Genomic DNA, 10,420 nt, shown 5'->3' on the forward strand with positions numbered 1-10,420 from the left:
GAAAAGAGAGGAAGCCCCACCAACGTGGGCGCTGTGGGGTGGAGTTCGGGGAGGAGGTGCAGAGGTCTCCGGCGGCTCTGCCTCCTAGGATTTATGGTTGTCAGGAATGTGAGGAGTAAGCGCTAGCTGGTATCTGAGCGCGGGAGGGAGGATCTTGGAGGAGAAAGATGTCTGGGGAGGAGGAGAGGGAGTGGTCGGTGGCCCTGGGCCGTGCAGCGGCCAGCCAGCAGCTTCGGGTAGGGGGTCCTGCCCAGGCAGCCGCCTCACTCCAGTCCCGACAGCAGGAAGTCTGGTTGCTTTTTACCCATGTTTAGAGTTTCCCAAAAACGATCCCAGGCTGGGTCAGCTGCAGGGTGAGCAGTGGCAACACTGGAGTTGTGCTCAGGCTCTGTCCCCAGAGTCTGAAGGGGGAGGCCTCGGGTGCCAACTGGGGGGGAGCAGGGCGTGGGCCCATTTGGTGGCTCTCCACCTGGCGGCAGCATGTGGCTCAGGTGTTCGTGGCGCCAGCAGGAGCCTCCCCTGGTCAGAGAAAGGGCACAGCTCAGCCTAAAGGTAGAAGGTGGAGCCAGAGAGGACCAACTGATCAGTGGAAGTAACGGAAGTGAGGTCACTCGGAGCCCTGTCCAGCTGAGTGGAGTGCCAGGAGCAGGCACTGGCAAGGGTGGGGCAGGGGCCAGAGCACCCCGGCCAGGGGTCAACACCAGGGAGTTGGAGCCCGTGACCTCTGGTCCCAGGCAGAAATCCATTTTGCTGAGTGCATCGGTTTGCCATTCCATTATTTTCTGGACTTTGGCACTCCCACAAGTAACCCGCCACCCCTCACCCCCCACACCCGAAGTTGCATCAGGTCAAGCTCCTCCCACTACCCTTTTGGTTTTGCTGCTGTGTGTGGGAGGGCCCCGGGGGAGGACCTAGCACATGCCTCCCCTCCTCCCCGTGCCATCTGAAAGGCAGCAGCTTTGGCTTCCTGCTCTCTGGGTGAGCACAGAACCCCAGTCCCCCGGCGGTTTGTGTGTACCGTGTTAGAGAGGAGAACCAGCCCCCGGTCCTGGGGACACCGTCACCGTCACCAGGCCTCTTGGGGTTTCAGGTCAACACGCAAATCAGAACTTCCCTGAGCCTTGGTTCTCCCATCTGTAAAATGGGGGCCTTGCATTACAGTGACACCTGTCCTCTAGAATTCTACACATAACGGGAAGTACTCTCACCCCTGTGGGATGCTGAATTGAGCTCCTTTAGGCCCAGGCATTGGAATCCGAGCGCTGTGTAGCCACTGCCTGTAGCCTTGGGCACAGCCAGTCAGCACTCTTAAGTCCCTCCAGTGGGAAATTCCCATGAAATCTGTGGTGGACTTGAAGGTGACCCGCCCTGTCACCGCAAAAAATGTTAATAAACATCGTAAATTATTTTCCCTAAAAGGCTTCTCCATGGGGCTGTTTCCGTCTCTCCATTATCCTCACGCGTGGAAAAGCTGTTACTTGGAAAGGGGCCTGGGCGGCAGGGGACATCTGATGGGGAAGACCAGCCTGGGGCGGGAATGCTACGGGCAGAGGGTGAGGAGGCCTGTCACTCTGTGGAAGGAGGTGGAGGTGTGCCTCTGGCTCTGCCCCCCTTTGTGGGTGTCTTTCCCCGCCTCCACCCACGGGGAGAGGGGCAGTCACAGTCTGGGACCTACCCCCCTGGAGCTTGGCGCCTGGCACAGGGACTCACAGGGGCGAACGGGCAGGCCTAAGCCAGCGCCACCTCGTAGCCTCCCTAAGCCTCCATTTCCTCTTGTGTAAGTTGGGGGCGACAGCAGCAGCCTCGAAGGGTTGTCGGGATTACTCAAGGGTGTCTGTTAAGCTCAATGCCTGGCACCAAGTGGGTGGTAAACGTTGGTTGTTGGTATATGAATTAATAAATATTCCACAGCAAGTGTTGCCCCATCCATGGGGCAACTAGCCCTGGATCAGCCTCCCTCGTTAGGCAAGTGCAGCTGCAGCCACACCTGGCACGAAGTATGTGCTCAACTAAGGGTGTCGCTCTTATTGAATAATCACGTTCCACAGCCTGTCACAACCTGGCAGCCTCTCTCCCCACCTCCCCGCTGTGTCCACCCAACCACACCAAGGGTCCAAACTCCCCGCTAGCACATCACGCTGGCTCGGCCTTTGAGCCTTCACACCTGGTCCCCTTCAGCCCCTTCACGAGGCACGCTCTCCAAGGCCACGCGCTTCCCCAGGAGCCTCTCCTCACCTCCTCCCACTCCCTGTCCCTCCTCTATTGCCCTGGACAAACGTGCAGGATTTGAATTCCCTGTTTATGACCGCTGTCACGGCGCGGCGAGTCCCCAGGGCAACACCTGCCCTCATTTGTGTTTATGTCCCCGGCATTGTGCCTTGCACAGAGTAGGGAGCGGCTCAATCAAATTTTGTGAATTAGTGAATAAATGCATAACAGCCACCAGCGACCTTTGTCCTAAGCCATCTCGTTCCAGTACACCTGGGCCTGTTTACGCCTCAAAGCCTCAAACACGCCCAGAGATCGGAATTCCAGAAGAAGCTACCCACTCCTTTTCCTTGCCTTCTAGCAGCTTCCATTTTAAAATTAGAAAACCGGAACGCCTGGGCTTTGGGGTCAGTCCTGCCAGCCGCTGGCTCTGGGCCCCTCACTGTCCATTGTTCCCCATGAGCCTCAGCTTCTACGTCTCTGAGATGGGACGCCAGCACCCAGGGTGGCTGAGAGGGTTCAGTGGTGGGGTGTGGCTGTGTCAGTGCCCGCTGTGGGGTGGTTTCCACCAGACCTGACCCTGACCCCAGGACAAAGATGGTGCAGGCACCCCAGCTAGCAAGGTGGGTGGGCGGGCACAAGTATCTGGCAGCCTAGCAACCTCTTCCCCATTTCTGGGCGGACGGCACCGGGTTTGAGCTGCAGGATGTTTGGATGTGAAATGGACAGGGTGTGTGACCTTTTTGTGTGTTGGGTCCTCCTGCTAGGCCATGTTTTGGGGGTCTCTCTCCCCTGGGATAGCCCCTGGCTCTTACTTTCAGGGGTGTGTCTTGGAACCCAGCTTGCTCTGACTCCAGTGTCTCCCTGCATACCCATTTGGCCACACATTTGGATTGTGCTTGGGGGCGTGACTCCAGCTGGTCTGCCATCACAGTGGTACCGATTCATGCCGCTTGGACCACCTCCTTGCAAGGTCCAGGTAGCTGAGCCCTTTGGGCCAGGACTGCCAGGTGCTCCTGACCCCCGCAGTGTCCTTCAAGCACCTGATGGAACACCTCCGCCCAGAAAGGGCAGACTCCTTGGACCCATCCATCCCTTCTGAGATGGGCTGGGTGGGGAAACTGGTGACTAAGTCTCTACCTTCACCCTCGGGTCCTTAGAATCCACCCTCGCTATCTCTGGGCTGTCCTGAAGTACAAAGGGCTTCCCTGGAGGCTGATCTTGACTATTGGCCTTGACCTTCCTTAGACCCCTAGGCGATGTTTAGGTTCCTGCCCTAGAAAAAGACAAATGCTACCGATTCCCTGAGGTCCAGGTTCAAGGTGCTGCTCTCTGCTATGCAATTGAGCTCCCATCTCTCCGTGTTATAAGGTCATGGGTGGGGATCTGGAAGTGTTTGGGGCTGACAGCCAAATGGGTGAGGGCCTAAGCAGGCCATTGCCACAGCCACTGGCTACGTGTGGCTCCTGGTACATGAAATATGCTAGTCCACACTGAGAGGTGCTGTAAGCGTAAATGCCAGATTTTTTAAAGACCTAGTACAGATAACAAGATGTAAAATAGCCCAGTGATAATCTTTTAAATGGATTATCTGTTGAAATGATAATATTTTGGATGTTGTGTTAAATAAGATAATACAACTCATTTCTCTTGTTTCTTTTTATTTTTTAATGTAGCCAAATTAGAAAATTTTTAAATTCCCTATGTTAAAAAACAAAATTCAACCAAGTAAATTTGAAGATCAAATTGGCTTTATTCAGTGATTCATGGGGTCGTGAATACAATACAATTGTATACAGGTGACGTACTATACAAATATACACCTGAAACTGATATAATTTTATTAACCAATGTAACCCCAATAAATTCAACTAATAAAACGATGCGTGAGTTGGGCCGCATCCCAATAGCCACTGGACGGCTCACTGAGGGGCTGGACAAAATGGAGGGATTTTATAGGAAGAGGATGCGGCCAAGGAACTATTGGCAAAGGAAAAGAAAGGGTGATTTGGGGCCTGACGTCTGTGCTTTGGGAAGGGTTCTAATCCTGCAGATCGCCTCTTCTTTCTATGGGGAGAGGGCCCAGGGGACGGATTTCCTTACTGGTGTTTGTCCAGAAAATTCCAGACTGGCTGATTAAGATTATATTTCTTGGAGAGGCTGAATCCGCAGTTAGACCAGGTAGTGAGTCGAGGTGTGGTGTCGTGGGTTATTAGCATGAGTGATGCCATATTGGGCCTGTGGAATGGTTTCTTCTTTAACGCCTAAATGACTGGCATTATATTCCTATTAGATAATGCTGGTCTTATTCTGCGTTTGGAGCCTGCTCTCTGAACCTGAGTTTCTTCATCTGTGAAATGAGGGCAATAATACCTTCCTTGCAGGGTTATAATTGAGTTTTAACAAGAAAATACACATAAAGTCCTAGTGCCGTGATAGGCGCATAGTAAGTGCTCAGTAAACAGTATTTCAGTTGAGCTCCAGTTTCACAAGCTCCCGGAAGGTTCTTACAAGTAACCTCATGAGACAGGCCACAGGAGTTAAATCCAGCAGCTTCTCTGGGGGAGGGGGAGGAGGGATCAGGGGGGCTGAAGTGGAGTGCCTGCTGGGCTGCGGGCATGGGGTGGCCAGCCTGGAAGGTGGCCAGCCAGGCAGCAGCCCACGTACCAGCCTGCTCCATCCCAGCCTTGCCCAGCCCTGGGGAGACCTGAGCCAGCCTCTCCCTCAGATGGGTCACTGGACAGCACTGGGAGGAAAGAGCCGGAGGAGGATCTGGCTCAGGGCCCCTACTGGGGGCTGTCGGAGAAGTGGCCGCCACTTAAGCTTATGTCTCCCTCCTAGATCCCACCCTGCTGGGCTCCAAAAAAGTGCCTCTCCACGGAGAAACAGCAGGAAGTTCAGGGTCAAGGGCTAGAAGCAGCTCGCTTTTTGCGAATGGAGGTGTCTAACATTCCTTAGACGGGAGGTCCTGTGGGGTGAAGTGGAGCCACTTCAGGGCATGAGTCAGTGGCAGCCAAGCCTCTACCTCCCCCGGGGTGAGGAGAGGATCCATGAGCCTAGAGCTGTGGACACTGGCCAGTCGTCTGGGTCCTGGTCACTTCCCAGCCTGCCCTAAGGACAATGCCCGCATGTTCCACGTCACGCGTCACCCCAGGCAGGGCCAGCTCTTCAACCTGGCTTCCTTGAGAGCACTGAGCTGCTCCCTGAGCAGCCAGGGTTCCGTAGCCCAGCACTCCCTCTGCCTGCCCGCCAGGACAGCCAGGCCCTTCCCCTGCCCTGTTGGCTGGGGCTCGTTTCTCTGTGGGAGGCAGCTGGGCACCATTCTTAGGTGCATAAACAGGAGCCCTGGGCTGGGTGGGGCTGGGGCGGGGATGGGGGGATGGGCAGCCCTGGGAGGTGAGGGTCACCTCTGTTGTTCCTCTAGCCACCTGGTAGTCTCCCCTCCTGCAGCCCGCCCCTTGCAGGAAGCTTCCTGGCTGTTCTATATGGGCTCTTCACCATGGCACCGGCCAGGGAGGGGCCAGGCCCCGCGGGGCGTTGGCCCCCCAGCCATCCTCCCCTGGGCCTGATCCCCAGAGACAGTCACCGGGATTAGGGTATCGACTTTCCCCGGCTTTCCAGGTGGCTGCTGGTGGTGCCTATTGAATTCCGTGCCCGCCATCCGCTCCCTGGGCTGCGGGGGTGGAGGTGACTGGGCGGCCACTTGGGGTGGGGCTGGGCTCCCTGGGAGAGAGGAGGGCAGGCCTGGGACAGGATTTGGAGCAGCCCGAGAACCTGGTGGCGCCATGAGTCTGGAGGCAGGTCTCCTGGCAGGGTCTTTTCCAGAAAGTGGGCCTGCGTTTTCTGGAAGTGACTCAGACTCATGCCGCCCCAGCCCGTTTGCACTGCCCACTGGCCACCATTGCCTCATGTTCCTTCCTCTCGCTTGCGGGTCTCTGCCAGTCCCCTCACTGAGCAGATCCTGATTTTCACTTCTGAGCTGTGCTCCCTGAGGCTCTGAACACCCTGAGACCATGTTCCCTTTGTAGTGACCCCAGCCCGGCTCTGGGCCCCTCAAGCACCAGCACAAGGCTCCCCCTGAGCCCCTGGGGCCACACCGCAGGCCGGGGATGGCTTGGACTTGCCATTTCGCCCTCTCCCCAGGCCCTGCCCAGCTCTAACCCAGGACCCACAGTGGCCAAGCTCCGAGCAGCTGGCCCCTCCCATCTTCTCAGGACTGGGCCAGCTCCACGACCCCCAGGGAGGCTGCCCCCAGGGACTCCTGTCAGCACCAGCCTCCACCCAGGATGGGCTGGGCTGACTCAGCAGCAGGCGCTGACACCTCCTGGAGACAGCGGGGAGGGGGGCGGGGAGAAACAAGCTGGTCTCCGGGAGGAATGCAAGCTGCAGCTGGCCCTGGGAAGGAAGGAGCCTCTGGGGACCTGGGAAGGCGGGTGCAGGATGGGGCTCTGTGGGTGTCGAACACTTCAGAAGGGGTTTCCTGTCCGCCTGCCCAGAGGGCAATGAGCCGGTCCCTGAGCCCCTCTGACTGGGTCCCTTATTTCTTCCATCCTCGTGGCTCAGTGCGGCCTCCAGCTTTAAGGACAGGTCACCAGCAAGGCTCAGTAAGAGGGGCCCGGGCAGCAGCACAGCCGTGCCAACCTGGAGAGCACCCACGCTGCCCCCTTCCCGCCCAGGCGCAGCCCAGGCTGCTCACTGTCCCTGTCGTCGCCTATCCCAAGCTCAGGCTTAGCTCTGGCTGCAAAAACCTTTCGTGCACCCGGAAGGAAGGCTGTGGTTTCATCAGCTCCCAGGCCCCTCCCCAAGAGGCTGCAGGCACCTCGGGGAGAGGACTCCAGTGCTGGTGACCCTGCTGAGGCCCCAGCTCCGGGGTGGGGGCTGGGGGGCAGTGCGCACCTCCCAGTCTGAACTTGGGTCTTCAGGTGCCAGCCCACAGATGGTGGGAGGAACAGGAGCTCCAAGTCAGGGACAGGCTTGGGGTTCGGGCTCCTCCCCTGTAACGCCGTGTGTGACGTCAGGCAGTGGGCATGGCATCTCGAGTCTCAGTTTCCCCATCCTGAAGCTGGGGGCGACCAGCCTGGGCCAGGTTGCTCTGGGAAGGCTCTTTGGAGTGAGGGCAGGTGTGGAGAGGCAAAGACATGGGAGCTGCCCCCTCCCTCCCCACGTTCTCAGGGCCGTGGTGGAGCTGAGCCTGGCTAGGCCGAAAGCTGAGCCTGCCCAGGTGGCGGCAGCTGGTCAGACCTGTTCTGCTCACCTCGCCTGGGGGAGGGCGGCCGACAGCTTTGCGGAGGGATTAGCTTGAGGGGAGAAGAGTTTGTCTTACACCCGGAACGGAACGAGATCCCAGATCCCAGAGGGCTGTGCTGGCCGGATAAGCAGGCATCAGCTGGGCATGCTGGTGGGGCCCTGCCACGAGGAATGGGAAGGGATGAGAACTCACAGAAAGGGGGGCCTGGGCCTCTAGCCCAGATTAGGGTACCCGCAGGCCCAACTGTCAGCCCTCCTTCCTGTCTTGGCCTGTTCACACCCCCCACGAACATCCTGAAGCACAGAAAGATCCGCCCCAGCACTTAACGGAGGCAAAGTCACCCTGAGAGTGAGGGGTGGGGACTGAGCCTCCAGCTGATGGCGCTGCCTCCTGGGCTGGCAGTAGAGACAGGTGGCCTGTGAACCCTCCTCACCTCCACTCCCAGCTGCGACTGGGGTTTCAGAGCAACCTGGACCCACCCCTGAGCCCCAGAATCTCACTTCTCACTTTCATTTGACTGTTTGTGAGTGTTCACAACAGTGGGAACGTACCCCGTCAGGGACTGTACACCTGTGGGGTGTCCGCTTGTATGTTAAGAGCCTCAGGAAACTGGGGCTCTGAGGAGGAAATCGCTGCCCCAGGTCACAGAGTGGGGCAGCTGGAACCTGGGCCAGAGCCTTGACTTCAGCCATTGCTCGTGGTCTGGTGTCCAGGGGCGACCCAGAGCTCATAGGCTGGCGGCTGTGCCCTGCCCCAGGCCTGGGAGTAGGGGGAGAGGGACCCCAAGTCAGCCTGGTGCTCAGGCGGCAGTGTCCTGCCCACTCACACCCGATTCCCTGCATCATGTACACGTCTTCTGGGCTGCAGCTGCGAGCTCAGCTGCCTGAGGCGGCCCGAGGATGGCGGGATGGTCCCAGCTGGGTGTCTGTGTGCTCCTTGGGGACCAGCAGGATCTCTGAGCTTCTGCTATTCTCTGCTAGACCGGTCTTGGCTCCACCGGTGGGGATCTCGTCCTGTCCAGGACCCCCGATGTGCATCCCCCTGGTCTGTGGTCATTGGCCACTTGGCTTGGCGGGGGAGAGACAGGAGCCTGCGTGAAGAACGGCTTTACTGTAAACACGCTGCCCAGCTTTCAGTAAACACCGGGCCTGCCTCCCTCTGCAGACAGGAGCCTGGATGGGGAAGGGGCCCTGAATAGCAGGGCTGGGCTGAAGGAACCCCTTGTGGCTGCGGCCGTGGCCTGGCCAGGGCCACCTGTGAAGGCACAGGCAGATCTCTTGCACTGAAAAGGTTCTCACATCTAATACAGAGGCCAGGGTTCCCCACCCCATGTCAGGTACCCACCTGTCACCCCCCAGGAGGGCCAGCTGAGCCGTTGGTAGGAGGACAAGGTATCAATCAAAATGATGAACCATAGAATGTCAAAAGGGGAGGGACTTGAGCTACTCTGTCCCCACTTCTCATTTGCAGAACAGGAAACTGAGGCTTGGAGAGGAGCCTTGTTGCCCAGGGTCACCCAGGCATTTCGCTGCAACACGGGGTCTCCACGCAGTGTTGGGAGCCCCGGCCAGCGTTCTCCCCGGTGCAGTGGGATCTCCGCAGATTTGCCTGTTATCAGATCTTCCTGATGGGAGCTGGCGCCGGGCACAGGCGGGGAGAGTGGCCCCAGGACACTGGAACGACACGGACTGTGCTTTGTCCCCACAGCGTGAGCTTCGGCCTCGGCTCTGCGCCATGAAGAGGGGTCCCAACGGCTACGGCTTCAACCTGCACAGCGACAAGACCAAGCCAGGCCAGTTCATCCGGTCCGTGGACCCAGACTCGCCCGCCGAGGCCTCGGGGCTCCAGGCCCAGGACCGTATCGTGGAGGTAATGCCTCTCGCCTTCTCCCCAGGCTCCTCCAACCTGGCAACCTCCCCACAGAGACAGACAGCTCCTGGGGCAGCCATCACACCAGCAGCTCCTTGGTTAGCCCCTGATGCGTAGATGCCGGCGGGAGGGATGGTGGGCGGGCAGGAGGGAAGGAAAGACGGAAAGATGGTGGGTAGGCAAAGGACTGATTTCCTCCCTGCCTCCCCTGGGAGCCTCTTCACTGAGCAGACACACTTGGCAGTTCATGATTCACCCATCGATCCAGGTCGACATCCGGGGCCACCCCCAGAGCTTCCTGCGTCCTCCACGCCAGGCGCAGGGATGGAGTGCGAGGGTGAAGTCCTCTCCCGAGTGAGGCTGTTGGGCGGAGAGGAAACGTGAACCAAGGCCTTGGGCAGGTCCCAGAATCTCAGTCTCCGAACCTTAGAGGTTCTCATTTTACACTGAGCAAGCCAGGGCCGGGGCGGGAGGCCGAGGCAGGTCCACAGGGAAGCTGGGGCCCACCCAGGCCCCAGGCCCCAGGCCTTGCCCGTCCGTCTTCCCAGCTGTTCGCTTGGTCTCCCCGGATATTTTCCTTGGCTTTTCCCATGTGTCCTGCCTCCCATCTGACTATCAAGTGGGAGGACCCCTTGCCTCGTTCAGGACTCTGGGCAAGGGGGGCTCCGTGTCCCTGGATTGCCAACTGGCTGAGGACGAAGAGGACCACTGTGCCTCCTCACCTGACGCCCCCAGAACTGAGACCTGTGCTAGTAACCATGCCCCGCCCACAGGTGAACGGCGTCTGCATGGAGGGCAAGCAGCACGGGGATGTGGTGTCCGCCATCAAGGCTGGCGGCGAGGAGACCAAGCTGCTGGTGGTGGACAAGGAGACCGATGAGTTCTTCAAGAAATGCAAAGTGATCCCGTCTCACGAGCACCTGCATGGTGAGCTGGGCGGGGTGGCTGGAGGCCCCCAAGGCAGGGATGTTGGCCAGAGTTCTGGACGTGACTGGGTCCCAGGTGAGGGCTGACAGCTTCCTGCTGTGATGCGCCCTCCCTCTCCTTCCGGGGAGGCCAAGGGGTGTGGGTGGGGAGGGAGGGGGGCCGAGCTAG

The 10,420-nt window shown here is 58.8% G+C and overlaps 1 protein-coding gene across 1 annotated transcript in view; it reads left to right on the top strand.

The window, feature by feature from the left end:
• Positions 1–8,869: 8,869 nt before the first annotated feature.
• The window catches only part of SLC9A3R1 (solute carrier family 9, subfamily A (NHE3, cation proton antiporter 3), member 3 regulator 1), a gene marked incomplete at its 5' end in the record, with an annotated part of 5,991 nt that continues 4,440 nt past the window's right edge, over positions 8,870–10,420 (top strand). The window contains 2 exons of the mRNA XM_015570550.1: positions 8,870–9,325; positions 10,099–10,252. Coding sequence (XP_015426036.1) covers positions 8,870–9,325; positions 10,099–10,252 — 610 coding nt within the window. The remainder of the gene's footprint in view (positions 9,326–10,098; positions 10,253–10,420) is intronic.

The sequence above is a fragment of the Myotis davidii genome, unplaced genomic scaffold (assembly GCF_000327345.1).
Source record: "Myotis davidii unplaced genomic scaffold, ASM32734v1 scaffold172, whole genome shotgun sequence".
Classification (NCBI taxonomy): domain Eukaryota; kingdom Metazoa; phylum Chordata; class Mammalia; order Chiroptera; family Vespertilionidae; genus Myotis; species Myotis davidii.